The sequence below is a fragment of the Staurois parvus genome, unplaced genomic scaffold, assembly GCF_062004578.1.
Source record: "Staurois parvus isolate SC_StPar_1 unplaced genomic scaffold, SC_StPar_1.0 ptg001879l, whole genome shotgun sequence".
In the NCBI taxonomy this organism is placed as follows: domain Eukaryota; kingdom Metazoa; phylum Chordata; class Amphibia; order Anura; family Ranidae; genus Staurois; species Staurois parvus.
This window is the reverse complement of record NW_028319675.1, coordinates 423,235-440,147: the sequence shown is the minus strand read 5'-3', so window position 1 is coordinate 440,147 and position 16,913 is coordinate 423,235. Positions and strand designations below refer to the sequence as shown.

Here is a 16,913-nt window from a genome sequence, read left to right as displayed (position 1 = left end):
GCCAGAGTTGGTCGTGTCTGATTCCACGTTACTTTTAGACATTCATGCATTCTTTTTCATACATTGAATGGGATCCCTACTGACCAATCATTGTCCTCCTTTCCTCCTCCAGAATTCTTCTCCCCTCCGGAAATAAAATTGACCCCGTCCAGGGTAATAGAAGGAGGTGAGATGACGGTGACTTGTGACACCAGACTGGATCCAATCAGAGGCGGCACAGAGCTGCACTTTGCCTTCTACAGAGATGGACAGACTGTGCGGGGATTCAGTATATCCAATACATACAGAGTGTGGTCAGCTCAGCTGGAGGATTCTGGGAATTATACCTGTGAAGTGAGGACGGCGCCTGACACTGTGAGGAAGAGGAGTGTTGGGTTCCATATCCAGATCCATGGTGAGCAGATGAAATGAAGCCAGAGTTGGTTGTGTCTGATTCCACGTTACTTTTAGACATTCATGTTCTCTTTTCATCCATTGACATTGAATGGGATTCCTACTGACCAAGGAGGAGCGGCGGGTGGGTGGGAAGGGGTCGGTAGGGTGAGGGGTGGGTAGTTGGGAGGGGTCGGTAGGGTGGGGGGTGGGTGGTTGGGAGGGGTCGGTAGGGTGGGGGGTGGGTAGTTCGGAGGGGTCGGTAGGGTGGGGGGTGGGTGGTTGGGAGTGGTCAGTAGGGTGGGGGTTGGTGGGTGATAGTGGTCGGTAGGGTGGGGGGTGGGTGAGGTTGGTTCATAGGGGGATTATTATATATATAATTAAACAAAAAACTAGCTTACTTCAGCATAAAAACCTATCCAGTGTAAATTTTTGTTGATTAAAAAGCTTACAAACAAACAACATAGTAATAAAAAAACATATTTACATATATACAGAATAAATAATTAAAACACACACACATATATATATATATATATATATATATATATATATATATATATATAAAAATAAATATAATTATATAAATAAATAAAATAAATAAATAAATATATATATATATACAGTGTATATATATATATATATATATATATATATATATATATATATATATATATATATATACATATATATTTATTTATTTATTTTTATTTATTTATTTATTTATTTTGTATATATGTAAATATGTTGTTTATTATTATGTTGTTTGTAAGATTTTTAATCAGCAAAAATTTACACTGGATAGGTTTTTATGCTGAAGTAAGTTATTTTTGTTAAAAATAAATATAATTATATAAATAAATAAATATATATATATATATATACAGTATATATATATATATATATATATATATATATATATTTATTTTTATTTATTTATTCTGTATATATGTAAATATGTTGTTTATTATTATGCTGTTTGTAAGATTTTTAATCAGCAAAAATTTACACTGGATAGGTTTTCATGCTGAAGTAAGTTATTTTTTGTTTAAATATATATATATATACTACGTTTTATTTTTTATATTCTCTATATATGTAAATATGTTTTTTAGTACTATGTTGTTTGTTTGTAAGATTTTTAATCAACAAAAATTTACACTGGATAGGGCTAGGTTTCACTTACAGTAGCTGCTAAAATGATTGAATTACACCTGTAGAATGTCATATCGTCAGATGGGTTTATTATTATACTTACTTCAATGTTGAAATGTCTTCTAGAGTTGTTCACATCACCGGAAATCCAAGTTGATCCATCTCTCTTTGTGGAGGAGGGAGAGAATGTGACTTTGAAGTGTATGACCAATCCTAAGGGAAGCGCCAGCCTCTTATATACATTTTATAAAGACTCTCAAATGATCCAAAGTGCTGATCTGGAGACCAGTTTTGTGATCGGCAAAGCCAGAGAAGAGGACACTGGAAGCTATCGGTGTTCTGTTCAATCCCAGGATGGAAAAGTTGAAAAAAACAGCATCCAAGTCCACGTCCTTGTAGAAAGTGAGTAAGACCTTGTAGTAGTCTTCCAGAAACCAAGACATCAAATTTGTGTCTTATTAAGTATCATTTTTCGTACGTTTTCCTGTTTTCGCAGGTCTAGTTTCAGGTGTAAGTATCACCGTGGATAAAGGCAATAAGGATTTGGTACATGGAGAATCTTTGACGTTGAATTGCTCCGTAGAGAAAGGCACGTCCCCCGTATTCCAGTGGTTGCACAATGAGATGGTGGTAGACAAGAACTCCGAGCTCTACCAGCTACGAGGCAATGGGACCGTTCTATACATCGAATCCCTCCAAAGTCACCATGCAGGGACTTATAGGTGTCAAGTCAGCAACAAGTTGTCAGCCAACAAGCCCTTCTCTGTTGTGGACACATTTCAGATCAGCCCAATTTCGGAAAACCCTCCACTTGGTGAGTCCACATTCCCAAATGTCTGTTTATCTTGTTTGAGTGGTCCAGTTTAGATGGTTGAGGTGGCCATGAACCAGCAGAATTTAGTTTTAAATAAAAATAATTTTTGGATGGTTTGCTCAATTTTCAAATGGTTAGTGGGGTCCAATCAACCTTCTTTCTTGACCATTTGAAATTTGAAGGAGCAGAATGGAAAATCTTTCTTGAATTACCAAAATTCTACCTGTGAGTTGACATGTTCACGCCAAAAATGTTTGTTTAGTTTCAGATGCATTCCTTAATTGAAGAATTATTTTGTTTCGTCATATTCGTTTTGTTGAACAGATTCATTTGAGGAATTCGTTTCATATCTTCAGCATTCATTTTATATATATACGCTAGTCCTGGTGGATTAGAGACATTTTGAAGTTTTTTTGGAAGATTGCTATATATATTCAATATATTATAATATATTTAATTTAATAAAATATAGGTAAATTATATATATATATATATATATATTTTTTTTTTTTTTTGGAAGATTTCTCTATATATTCGATATATTATAATATATTTGATTTAATATAATACTGGTATATTTTTTATATATATATATATATATATATATAGATATATATACATATATATAAATAATTTTTATATATATATTTACCTATAAATAAATATATATATATATATATATATATATAATTTAATATAATATAATATTGGTATGTAATATATATATATATATATATATATATAAAATTTTATATAATATTGGTATATAATATATATATATATAATATAATATAATAATATATATATATAATATATATAATAATATATATATTTTTTTTCTTTTTTTAATGGAAGATTGCTATATATATTCCATATATTATAATATATTTAATTTAATATAATACTGGTATATAATATATATATATATATATATATATAAATTAAATCTGACACCGGAATGTGTCCAATGTCGGAGTGGTGAGAATTTAAGGGTTCTCCAAATTCCATCCAGAAGGGGCAAAGAAAAGTTAGTTGGAATTGCTTATCTTCAGTCTGTTGGGTACATTTTAATTAAAAGTTATTACAAAGATCGTTGACCTCGTGTGATTTTTTCCTCCACATATGGATACTAAGTTTCCACAAACTCTTCGTTCTCAGGTAGCAATATTGTATATCCGCTACTCGGAGTTTTCCTGTTTGCGTTGTTGCTCGTCATCATCTTACTGTTTGTAAAGAGGAGAAAATTACCTCCAATGTTCCCTTCCTTACGGTGCCCACAAAATCAGCAAAAGTCAGGTATTCTTGGTTCTGCATTTAATTAAACTTGAAAAATTTATAGAAATTGCGCAAAAATTTGTAAAACAGTTTACATGAATGGGGAGTTCCAATGGTATTACCTCTATTAAATGAGTGATGGGTACAAGTGAGCAAAGTGGATGAAAAGAAATGTGACTCTAACCCAATATTTCCTGATATGGAATAGACAGATTAGTAAAATTCACATACAAAACTGATAAAATGCGGATTATTATTATTATATTATTAGTATTATTATTATTATATTATTGTTCTTCTTATTCTTCTTTTTATATTATTGTTATTATTAATATTATTATTATTATATTATTATTTTAGTATTATTATTATTATTTTTTATTGTTATTATTATTATATTATTATTATATTATTGTTATTATTGTTATTATTATTATTATATTATTGTTATTATTATTATTATTATTATTGTTATTATTATATTATTATTATTATTATTATAATATTATTATTATATTATTGTTATTATTGTTATTATTATTATTATTATTATTATTATTATTATTATATTATTGTTATTATTATTATATTTTTATTATTATTATTATTATTATTATTATACAGGGTTTATATAGCGCCAACAGTTTAAAAAATGAAGTTAGACATTACAGTTACAATACAATCTGGTACAGGAGGAAACAGAGGACCCGGCTCCTGGGAGCTCACAATATAGGAGGAAGGGTTGAGTGATACAAAAGGTAATAGCTGAGGGGGGGAGGAGCTGATGGAGGAAATAAATGGCAGTTTACTAGGTAGAAGCAGGATAGGCTTCTTTAAAGAGAAAGGTTTTCATGGATCGTCTAAAGGTGGATAGATTAGGAGATGGATTGGGGTAGGAAGTTCCATAGGATGGGAGAAGCTCAGGAGAAGTCCTGGAGGCGAGCATGGGAGGAGGTGACACGGGAACTAGAGAGCAGAAGGTTCCTTTAAAGAGAAGGGTTTTCAGGGATCTTCTAAAGGTAGACAGATTAGGAGATAGTCGGACAGATTGGGGTAGGGAGTTTCATATTATGGAAGAAGCTTGGGAGAAGTCCTGGAGGAGAGCATGGCAGGAGGTAACTAGAGAGCAGAAGGTCTTGGGAGGATCGAAGAGAGCAGTTTGGTTGATATTTTGAGACCAGGTCGGTGATGTAGCCGGGGGCAGAGTTGTGGATGGCTTTGTAAGTTGTTGTTAGTATTTTGAATTTTATTCATTGGGGCGAGTGGAAGCCAGTGGAGGGATTGGAAGAAAGGGGAGGAGGACACTGAATGGAGGTCGGTGGAGGGATTGGAAGAAAGGGGTGGAAGACACTGAATGGAGGCCAGTGGAAGGATTGGAAGAGAGGGGTGGAAGACACTGAATGGAGGTCGGTGGAGGGATTGGAAGAAAGGGGTGGAGGACACTGAATGGAGGTCGGTGGAGGGATTGGAAGAAAGGGGTGGAAGACACTGAATGGAGGTCGGTGGAGGGATTGGAATAAAGGGGTGGAGGACACTGAATGGAGGTCGGTGGAGGGATTGGAATAAAGGGGTGGAGGACACTGAATGGAGGTCGGTGGAGGGATTGGAAGAAAGGGGTGGAAGACACTGAATGGAGGTCGGTGGAGGGATTGGAAGAAAGGGGTGGAAGACACTGAATGGAGGTCGGTGGAGGGATTGGAAGAAAGGGGTGGAGGACACTGAATGGAGGTCGGTGGAGGGATTGGAAGAAAGGGGTGGAGGACACTGAATGGAGGTCGGTGGAGGGATTGGAAGAAAGGGGTGGAAGACACTGAATGGAGGTCGGTGGAGGGATTGGAAGAAAGGGGTGGAAGACACTGAATGGAGGTCGGTGGAGGGATTGGAAGAAAGGGGTGGAGGACACTGAGTGGAGGTCGGTGGAGGGATTGGAAGAAAGGGGTGGAAGACACTGAATGGAGGTCGGTGGAGGGATTGGAAGAAAGGGGTGGAGGACACTGAGTGGAGGTCGGTGGAGGGATTGGAAGAAAGGGGTGGAAGACACTGAATGGAGGTCGGTGGAGGGATTGGAAGAAAGGGGTGGAGGACACTGAGTGGAGGTCGGTGGAGGGATTGGAAGAAAGGGGTGGAAGACACTGAATGGAGGTCGGTGGAGGGATTGGAAGAAAGGGGTGGAGGACACTGAGTGGAGGTCGGTGGAGGGATTGGAAGAGTTGTGCATTTGTAAGTTGTTAGTATTTTGAATTTTATTCTTTGGGGCGAGCAAAATTCAGGAAATACTGGATGCCAGTATTGTTTCCTGTACCACATCCATGATATTTTTGTAGCACCCTCCTAGGTAGCTAGGGGGAGCTAGTGTTCAATTGTCAGAGAGGAGGGCTTAGTAGCAGCCTGAGTGTGATAGCCAGCAGGGTCAACGTTTGGTCAGGGTCGCACTGAAGAACCGCTCTCTGGAATTTCCTCCTGTTCTAGACCTTTGGAAAAGGATCCGGAAGCAGTGGGTGGATCTGAGGAGTGGCTGTTCTGTACTCTTAAAGGATCCTGGCCAATCCCCGACAGGAGGCTTGGAAAGGGGCTGGGACAACCTTTAAGTGTAAGTGAGCCTGCTCAGTAGGAGGGGAGTATCGGGTGGAAGAGGATGGGGAAGAAGGCTGAGGGCAGGAGCCTGGGAGGAGACCAAGCTGGAAGGGGCTCACCTCCAGGGATGCTGGAAGAGAGGAAGAAAGCTGTGAACTTCACTGGCCCCCTGAGAGAGGACCACCTGGCAGCAGGGAAGGAGCGGTCCAGCTTAACCTCTTGGCACGCAAATGTGCAGCCTCCCGTGTCTGGGCCTAGACGCCGAGCGGCCGAACATTTGCGTTCTATAAAAATAAAAACATATGTGCTGAGAGCGCTCCCAGCACACATGTCCGGTACTCACGGAAAGGTCCCGATCTCCTCTTTCGATGGGGACTTTTCCCGATCATGTGACCACCGTTAGGTCCAACCTGGAACTAGGAAGGTGGACCTAATAAAATCTCCGAGGAATGTTTCCAACACTCATTTTTTTTAATCCATTTGGCAGTGTGTGTATTAAACAGTGACGGGCCGAACACCCCCCATGTTCAATTCGAGGTCGAACATCCGAACCCACAGAATATTTGACCTCGAACTTTGAACAGGAACCGAACAACTGGGCGGTATCTTCCCACGTCTGAGTATGAAATCACTGTATACAAAGATATATATATTAATGATACCTAGAGATGAAATGTGTTTTGTTCTAGAACCCACCTGTGATGAAGATCGCCCCCGGTGAGTAGTCACCCCGTTTTTGTTTTTTGAAAATCCTAGAGAACAGTACCTACAGTCCAGGGCTGGGAGGGGGCAGCCGCCCAGGGGAGGGCGATGGAGACCAGTTGGGGGAGCCACCAACGGTCGAGCCTTGGCGCTCCAAGGAAAGGATCCCGAGGATTGGGGCTGCTCAGTCTTACCTACCCGGGCCGATTTTTTTTTTCCTGGTTACATTGTTGCAAAAATCATTAAGTGAAGTCATAGATATGATTGTATTTCATTGCGCAGTGCGGTGGCTGACATCTTTCTTTATCCAGGGACGATGGAAGATCGGCAAACCAGGGTCCAAACGGTCCAAATGGAACCGATGATAACCAGCATCTCTATGGCAACGGTGGGTTGAATGACCTTCGCCTTCGCTACTAAAATGATTAAAATGATCCTGCTTGTACGAGGTTTATATTTATGGAACGGAACGTCTCAGGCATTAGTCCAGGCCGCACAAATTTTGCACAAATTTTCCCCCGCCATATTTTCTTGGAACGGAACGTCTCAGGCATTAGTCCAGGCCGCAGAAATTTTCCCCCGCCATATTTTCTTGGAACGGAACGTCTCAGGCATTAGTCCAGGCCGCACAAATTTTCTCCCGCCGGATTTTCTCAGAACGGAACGTCTCAGGCATTAGTCCAGGCCGCACAAATTTTCACCCGCCGTATTTTCTTGGAGCGGAACGTCTCAGGCATTCGTCCAGGCCGCACGAATTTTCCCCCGCCGTATTTTCTTGGAACGGAACGTCTCAGGCATTAGTCCAGGCCGCACGAATTTTCCCCCGCCGTATTTTCTTGGAACGGAACATCTCAGGCATTCGTCCAGGCCGCGCAAATTTTCCCCCGCCGTATTTTCTTGGAGCGGAACGTCTCAGGCATTAGTCCAGGCCACACAAATTTTCCCCCGCCGTATTTTCGTGGAGCGGAACGTCTCAGACATTCGTCCAGGTCGCACAAATTTTCCCCCGCCGTTTTTTCTTGGAACGGAACGTCTCAGGCATTCGTCCAGGCTGCACAAATTTTCCCCCGCCGTATTTTCTTGGAGCGGAACATCGCAGGCATTCGTCCAGGCCGCACAAATTTTCCCCCCTCGTATTTTCTTGGAACGGAACGGAACGTCTCAGGCATTCGTCCAGGCCGCACGAATTTTCCCCCGCCGTATTTTCTTGGAGCGTAACGTCTCAGGCATTCGTCCAGGCCGCACAAATTTTCCCCCGCCGTATTTTCTTGGAGTGGAACATCGCAGGCATTAGTCCAGGCCGCACAAATTTTGCGCGAATTTTCCCCCTTCGTATTTTCTTGGAACGGAACGTCTCAGGCATTAGTCCAGGTCGCACAAATTTTCCCCCGCTGTATTTTCTTGGAACGGAACGTCCGTATTTTCTTGGAACGGAATGTCTCAGGCATTAGTCCAGGCCGCACGAATTTTCCCCCGCCGTATTTTCTCAAATACTTTGATGGCTCCTTCCAGAGACCGAAATGCAATAGATTTTCTGATCGAGGTATTTCAGAAAAATATATCGTATTAGTAATTCATCATTCGTGCAACTTGGACAAACGCTTGGGACGCGCCTCTAACAAATTCTTAAAAATGGGCCCCCTGGTGTGTTTTTTTTTTTTTTTTCATGTATTTGAATATTTTTGAAGAATACATCTGAAGATCTTCATCCTTCTGCCCCTCGTAGTGTCTTCACAGCCGGAGGAGGAGGACCTCTGCTACACGTACATTGATATCAGAAGGATGCAAGGTCAGCGTCTGATTGTGTCTTGTGTGTTCCACCATAGTTTGTTCATAAAGTTCTACGTGCCGCCCAACTTGGGGGCGGGCCTTTGGGGCTTTCTGTGAGACCCTCGGGGCCCCCACCAACAGTCTAATGAGACTCCTATGTGTCCTGAAGCAGGCCCCCCCTGCCTCCAACAACTGCTACAACATACTCACAGTCTCTGACCATTTCTCATGCCCATAGTCTCTGACCATCTCCGCTTGTATGTTTGTTATCTCTGAGAGCATGTCCCCAGTCTCCAACAACTCCTACAGCACATTTACAGTCTCTGACCATCTCTAATAGCATGCCCATAACTTTTGACCATGTCTAGTAGAATGACTGTAGTCTCTGACCAGCACTCATAGCATACCCATAGTCTTTGACCAGCTCATGCAGCATGCTCGTAGTCTCTGACCATCTCTTGTAGCATGCCCATAGCTTTTGACCATCTCTAATAGCATGACTGTAGTCTCTGACTAGCACTCGTAGCATGCCCATAGTCTCTGACCATCTCTTGTAGTATATCTCTAGTCTCTGACCATCTCTTGTAGTATACCCGTAGTCTCTGACCATCTCTTGTAGCATGCCCATAGTCTCTGACCACCTCTTGTAGCATGCCCATAGTCTCTGACCATCTCTTGTAGCATGCCCATAGTCTCTGACCATCTCTTGTAGCATGCCCATAGTCTCTGACCACCTCTTGTAGCATGCCCATATTCTCTGACCATCTCTTGTAGCATGCCCATAGTCTCTGACCACCTCTTGTAGCATGCCCATAGTCTCTGACCATCTCTTGTAGCATGCCCATAGTCTCTAACCACCTCTTGTAGCATGCCCATATTCTCTGACCATCTCTTGTGGCATGCCCATAGTCTCTGACCACCTCTTGTCGCATGCCCATAGTCTCTGACCATCTCTTGTAGCATGCCCATAGTCTCTGACCACCTCTTGTAGCATGCCCATAGTCTCTAACCACCTCTTGTAGCATGCCCATATTCTCTGACCATCTCTTGTGGCATGCCCATAGTCTCTGACCACCTCTTGTCGCATGCCCATAGTCTCTGACCATCTCTTGTAGCATGCCCATAGTCTCTGACCACCTCTTGTAGCATGCCCATATTCCCTGACCATCTCTTGTAGCATGCCCATAGTCTCTGACCACCTCTTGTAGCATGCCCGTAGTCTTTGACTATCTCTCATAGTATACCTGTAGTCTCTGACCATCTCTTGTAGCATGCCCATAGTCTCTGACCACCTCTTGTAGCATGCCCATAGTCTCTGACCATCTCTTGTAGCATGCCCATAGTCTCTGACCACCTCTTGTAGCATGCCCATATTCTCTGACCATCTCTTGTAGCATGCCCATAGTCTCTGACCACCTCTTGTAGCATGCCCATAGTCTCTGACCATCTCTTGTAGCATGCCCATAGTCTCTAACCACCTCTTGTAGCATGCCCATATTCTCTGACCATCTCTTGTGGCATGCCCATAGTCTCTGACCATCTCTTGTAGCATGCCCATAGTCTCTGACCACCTCTTGTAGCATGCCCATATTCCCTGACCATCTCTTGTAGCATGCCCATAGTCTCTGACCACCTCTTGTAGCATGCCCGTAGTCTTTGACTATCTCTCATAGCATGCCCGTAGTCTCTGACCATCTCCTGTAGCATGCCCACAGTCTCTGACCATCTCCTATAGCATGCCTGTAGTCTCTGACCATCTCCTGTAGTGTGCCCACAGTCTCTGACCATCTCCTGTAGTGTGCCCGCAGTCTCTGACCATCTCCTGTAGTGTGCCCGCAGTCTCTGACCATCTCCTGTAGTGTGCCTGTAGTCTCTGACCATCTCCAGTTGTATATCTGCCATATCTAGCAAATTTTTGATATATTACATTCATTGAAAATTCGGTGTGGCCCTTTAACATGTCAGGGGCCCCCAATAACCATTACTGAAGTAGATTGAAGTGTAAAGCTGGATTTTTCTGCCTGAGGAAGGGCTCAGCGTGCCTCCAAATCTTCCCCACATTCTGTTCGTTGGCCAATCAATGGAATATCCTTCGGTGTGATATATTGCTCTGTGATTACACTTACGTAACAAACGATACTTTGTATTTATTTATTTTTTATGTCCTCCTGTATCCAGCTTCTGCAGGCCCCACCCACAAAAAGGTAAGTGTTTATTTATAACATAAGATCATAGAGTTATGTTTATTCTTTTCTTTTTTTTGTTAAAAAAATAAAATTTATAAAAATGTTACAATTTTTTTAAATAATGTAACAACTTTTCGTTCTGTTTTATGTACCGTACTGAGCTCCTCAAAATAAAAGGATGCTTATAATACATCTGCAGATCATAGAGTTATGTTTATTTTTATTTTTATTCTAAATAAAATTTATAAAAAATTTTAATTTTTTTTTAATGTAACAACTTTTTGTTCTCTTTTATGTACCGTACTGAGCTACTCAAAATAAAATGATGCTCATAATACATCTATAGATCATAGAGTTATGTTTATTTTTATTTAATTATTTTTTTATTAAAAAAAATAAAATTTATAAAAATTTTGCAATTTTTTTTAATGTAACAAATTTTTGTTCTGTTTTATGTACCGTACTAAGCTCCTCAAAATAAAATGATGCTCATAATATATCTGCAGATCATAGAGTTATGTTTATTTTTATTTAATTTTTTTTTTATTAAAAAAAATAAAATTTATAAAAATTTTGCAATTTTTTTTAATGTAACAACTTTTTGTTCTGTTTTATGTACCACACTAAGCTCCTCAAAATAAAATGATGCTCATAATATATCTGCAGATCATAGAGTTATGTTTATTTTTATTTAATTATTTTTTTATTAAAAAAAATAAAATTTATAAAAATTTTGCAATTTTTTTTAATGTAACAACTTTTTGTTCTGTTTTATGTACCATACTGAGCTCCTCAAAATAAAATGATGCTCATAATATATCTGCAGATCATAGAGTTATGTTTATTTTTATTTAATTTTTTTTTTATTAAAAAAATTAAATTTATAAAAATTTTAATTTTTTTTTTACTATAACAACTTTTTGTTCTGTTGTATGTACCGTACTAAGCGCCTCAAAATAAAATGATGCTTATAATACATCTATAGATCATAGAGTTATATTTATTTTTATCTATTTATTTTATTAAAAAAATAAATATTATAAAAATGTTACAATTTTTTTTAATGTAACAACTTTTCGTTCTGTTTTGTGTACCATACTGAGCTCCTCAAAATAAAAGGATGCTTATAATACATCTGTAGATCATAGAGTTATGTTTATTTTTATTTTTTTTCTAAATAAAATTTATAAAAATTTTTTTTTTTTTTTTAATGTAACAACTTTTTGTTCTCTTTTATGTACCGTACTGAGCTCCTCAAAATAAAATGATGCTCATAATACATCTATAGATCATAGAGTTATGTTTATTTTTATTTAATTATTTTTTTATAAAAAAAATAAAATTTATAAAAATTTTGCAATTTTTTTTAATGTAACAACTTTTTGTTCTGTTTTATGTACCACACTAAGCTCCTCAAAATAAAATGATGCTCATAATATATCTGCAGATCATAGAGTTATGTTTATTTTTATTTAATTATTTTTTTATTAAAAAAATTAAATTTATGAAAATTTTACATTTTTTTTTACTATAACAACTTTTTGTTCTGTTTTATGTACCGTACTGAGCGCCTCAAAATAAAATGATGCTTATAATACATCTATAGATCATAGAGTTATGTTTATTTTTATTTAATTATTTTTTTATAAAAAAAATAAAATTTATAAAAATTTTGCAATTTTTTTTAATGTAACAACTTTTTGTTCTCTTTTATGTAGCATACTGAGCTCCTCAAAATAAAATGATGCTCATAATACATCTATAGATCATAGAGTTATGTTTATTTTTATTTAATTATTTTTTTATAAAAAAAATAAAATTTATAAAAATTTTGCAATTTTTTTTAATGTAACAACTTTTTGTTCTGTTTTATGTACCACACTAAGCTCCTCAAAATAAAATGATGCTCATAATATATCTGCAGATCATAGAGTTATGTTTATTTTTATTTAATTATTTTTTTATTAAAAAAAATAAAATTTATAAAAATTTTGCAATTTTTTTTAATGTAACAACTTTTTGTTCTGTTTTATGTACCACACTGAGCTCCTCAAAATAAAATGATGCTCATAATATATCTGCAGATCATAGAGTTATGTTTATTTTTATTTAATTTTTTTTTTATTAAAAAAAATAAATATTATAAAAATGTTACAATTTTTTTTAATGTAACAACTTTTTGTTCTGTTTTATGTACCACACTAAGCTCCTCAAAATAAAATGATGCTCATAATATATCTGCAGATCATAAAGTTATGTTTATTTTTATTTATTTATTTTTTTATTAAAAAAATTAAATTTATAAAAATTTAAAAAATTTTTTTACTTTAACAACTTTTTGTTCTGTTTTATGTACCGTCCTAAGCGCATCAAAATAAAATGATGCTCATAATACATCTATAGATCATAGAGTTATGTTTATTTTTATTTATTTATTTTATTAAAAAAATAAATATTATAAAAATGTTACAATTTTTTTTAATGTAACAACTTTTCGTTCTGTTTTATGTACCATACTGAGCTCCTCAAAATAAAAGGATGCTTATAATACATCTGCAGATCATAGAGTTATGTTTATTTTTATTTAATTATTTTTTTACTAAAAAAATTAAATTTATAAAAATTTTAAATTTTTTTTTACTATAACAACTTTTTGTTCTGTTTTATGTACCGTACTAAGCGCCTCAAAATAAAATGATGCTCATAATACATCTATAGATCATAGAATTATGTTTATTTTTATCTATTTATTTTATTAAAAAAATAAATATTATAAAAATGTTACAATTTTTTTTAATGTAACAACTTTTTGTTCTCTTTTATGTACCGTACTGAGCTCCTCAAAATAAAATGATGCTCATAATACATCTATAGATCATAGAGTTATGTTTATTTTTATTTAATTATTTTTTTATTAAAAAAAATAAAATTTATAAAAATTTTGCAATTTTTTTTAATGTAACAAATTTTTGTTCTGTTTTATGTACCGTACTGAGCTCCTCAAAATAAAATGATGCTCATAATATATCTATAGATCACAGAGTTATGTTTATTTTTATTTATTTATTTTATTAAAAAAATAAATATTATAAAAATGTTACAATTTTTTTAAATAATGTAACAACTTTTCATTCTGTTTTATGTACCATACTGAGCTCCTCAAAATAAAAGGATGCTTATAATACATCTGTAGATCATAGAGTTATGTTTATTCTTTTTTTTTTTTGTTAAAAAAATAAAATTTATAAAAAAAAAATTAAAATAAAAATGTTTAAAAAAAAATAGATTTTTAAAATCAGTTTTTTTAACATTTGTGGATTCTGTCTAGGATGAGTCCTCTGTTCTGTATTCGGTGCTTCGACCTCCAAGCGCTTCAATGGAGTCAAAAACCACCCGGGAGACCGACAACCCTGACAACATCTACCAGAATTTCAATGCCGAGAGACATCAGGAAGACTCGTTCTAAGAAGAGTTTGACGCTTTGGGACGGGATGCAATGGGATTTCCCAGGCGAAACGGAAAAAGTTTTCTATGGGGAATGATTGTAAAGCCTAAGAAAAAAAAAACAAAAAAAACAGCAAATAAATTCAAAAACAAAAAAGGAAGTAAACTCTTTACTCCAAACCACAAAATTTTTTTTTTTGTTTGTTTGTTTTTTGTTTTTTTTAAGGCCTCTTGTTTCATGATACTCTGTATAAAGGCAGGAAATGGCAAAAAAGCAGGGCTATGGGGTTGATACCATGCGAAAAAACACCTTTTTTTTTTTTTTTTTTACACCTTTCTTTTGTTTTCTATTGTTAATGTTTGTAAAGCCTAAAAAAAAAAAAAAAAAAGAGCAAATAAATTTAAAAAAAAAAGGAAGTAAACTCTTTACTCCAAACCAAAAACTTTTTTTTTTGTTTGTTTTTTGTTTTTTTTTTGTTTTTTTAAGGCCTACTTTTTTCATGATACTCTGTATAAAGGCAGGAAATAGCAAAAGAAAAAAAAGCAGGGCTCCGAGGTTGATACCAAGCAAAAAAAATACTTTTTTTTTTACACCTTTCTTTTGTTTTTTTCTTTCTTTTTTTTTGTTTTTACTGCAATGGGATTTCCCAGGTGAAAAGGAAAAGGTTTTCTATGGGGAATGTTTGTAAAGCCTAGAAAAAAAAAACGCAGCAAATAAATTTAAAAAAAAGGAAGTAAACTCTTTTTCAAACCACAAAGTTTTTTGTTTTTTTTTTGTTTGTGTTTTTTGTGTTTTTTTTTAAGGCCTCTTGTTTCATGATACTCTGTATAAAGGCAGGAAATAGCAAAAAAATAAAACAGGGCTCCGAGGTTGATACCAAGCAAAAAACACTTTTTTTTTGTTTGTACTGCAATGGGATTTCCCAGGCAAAATGGAAAAGGTTTTCTATGGGGAATGTTTACAAAGACGAAAAAAAAGAAAAAAAACCAGAGAAATAAATTCAAAAGCAAAAAAGGAAGTAAACTCTTTACTCCAAACCACAGGTTTTTTTGTTTGTTTTTTGGGGTTTTTTGTTTGTTTGTTTTTTTTGTTTTTTTTTTTGTTTTTTTAAGACCTCTTGTTTCATGATACTCTGTATAAAGGCAGGAAATGGCAAAAAAAAACAGGGCTCCGAGGTTGATACAAAGCAAAAAAAGACCTTTTTTTTACACCTTTCTTTTGTTTTTTCTTTCTTTTTTTTTTTTTTTTTGTACTGCAATGGGATTTCCCAGATGAAACGGAAAAGGTTTTTTATGGGGAATGTTTGTAAAGCCTAAAAAAAAAAGAAATAAAACAGAGCAAATAAATTCAAAAACAAAAAAGGAAGTAAACTCTTTACTCCAAACCACAGTTTTGTTTTGTTTTGTTTTTTTATTTTTTTTTTGTTTTTGTTTGTTTATTTGTTTTTTTTGTTTGTTTTTTGGGTTTTTTTTGTTGTTTTTTGTTGTTTTTTTCAGTTTTTTAAGGCCTCTTGTTTCATGATACTCTGTATAAAGGCAGGAAATGGCAAAAAAAAAAGCAGGGCTCCGAGGTTGATACCAAGCAAAAAAAAAGACCTTTTTTTTACACCTTTCTTTTGTTTTTTCTTTCTTTTTTTTTTTTGTTTGTACTGCAATGGGATTTCCCAGGTGAAACGGAAAAGGTTTTTTATGGGGAATGTTTGTAAAGCCTAAAAAAAAAAGAAATAAAACAGAGCAAATAAATTCAAAAACAAAAAAGGAAGTAAACTCTTTACTCCAAACCACAGTTTTGTTTTGTTTTTTTAGTTTTTTTTTGTTTTTGTTTGTTTTTTTGTTTTTTTTGTTTGTTTTTTTGTTTTTTTTTGTTGTTTTTTGTTGTTTTTTTCAGTTTTTTAAGGCCTCTTGTTTCATGATACTCTGTATAAAGGCAGGAAATGGCAAAAAAAAAAAGCAGGGCTCCGAGGTTGATACCAAGCAAAAAAAAGACCTTTTTTTACACCTTTCTTTTGTTTTTTCTTTCTTTTTTTTTTTTGTTTGTACTGCAATGGGATTTCCCAGGTGAAATGGAAAAAGTTTTCTATGGGGAATGTTTGTAAAGCCTAAAAAAAAAAAAGAAATAAAACAGAGCAAATAAATTCAAAAGCAAAAAAGGAAGTAAACTCTTTACTCCAAAACACAGTTTTGTTCTGTTTTTTTAGTTTTTTTTTTGTTTTTGTTTGTTTTTTTGTTTGTTTTTTGGGGTTTTTTTGTTGTTTTTTGTTGTTTTTTTCGGTTTTTTAAGGCCTCTTGTTTCATGATACTCTTTATAAAGGCAGGAAATGGCAAAAAAAAACCAGGGCTCCAAGGTTGATACAAAGCAAAAAAAGACCTTTTTTTTACACCTTTCTTTTGTTTTTTCTTTCTTTTTTTTTTTTTTTTGTACTGCAATGGGATTTCCCAGATGAAACGGAAAAGGTTTTTTATGGGGAATGTTTGTAAAGCCTAAAAAAAAAAGAAATAAAACAGAGCAAATAAATTCAAAAGCAAAAAAGGAAGTAAACTCTTTACTCCAAACCACAGTTTTGTTTTGTTTTGTTTTTTTAGTTTTTTTTTTTTGTTTTTGTTTGTTTTTTTTTGTTTTT

The 16,913-nt window shown here is 35.3% G+C and overlaps 1 protein-coding gene across 1 annotated transcript in view; it reads left to right on the top strand.

Annotated features, from left to right (window-relative positions):
* LOC149433909 (Fc receptor-like protein 5) overlaps positions 1-14,480 on the top strand; it is a 41,826-nt gene extending 27,346 nt beyond the window's left edge. The window contains exons 9-17 of the mRNA XM_089664295.1: positions 113-394; positions 1,654-1,929; positions 2,024-2,341; positions 3,500-3,637; positions 6,880-6,907; positions 7,204-7,280; positions 8,619-8,681; positions 10,841-10,866; positions 14,177-14,480. Coding sequence (XP_089520421.1) covers positions 113-394; positions 1,654-1,929; positions 2,024-2,341; positions 3,500-3,637; positions 6,880-6,907; positions 7,204-7,280; positions 8,619-8,681; positions 10,841-10,866; positions 14,177-14,314 — 1,346 coding nt within the window. The 3' untranslated portion in view covers positions 14,315-14,480. The remainder of the gene's footprint in view (positions 1-112; positions 395-1,653; positions 1,930-2,023; positions 2,342-3,499; positions 3,638-6,879; positions 6,908-7,203; positions 7,281-8,618; positions 8,682-10,840; positions 10,867-14,176) is intronic.
* Positions 14,481-16,913: the final 2,433 nt, after the last annotated feature.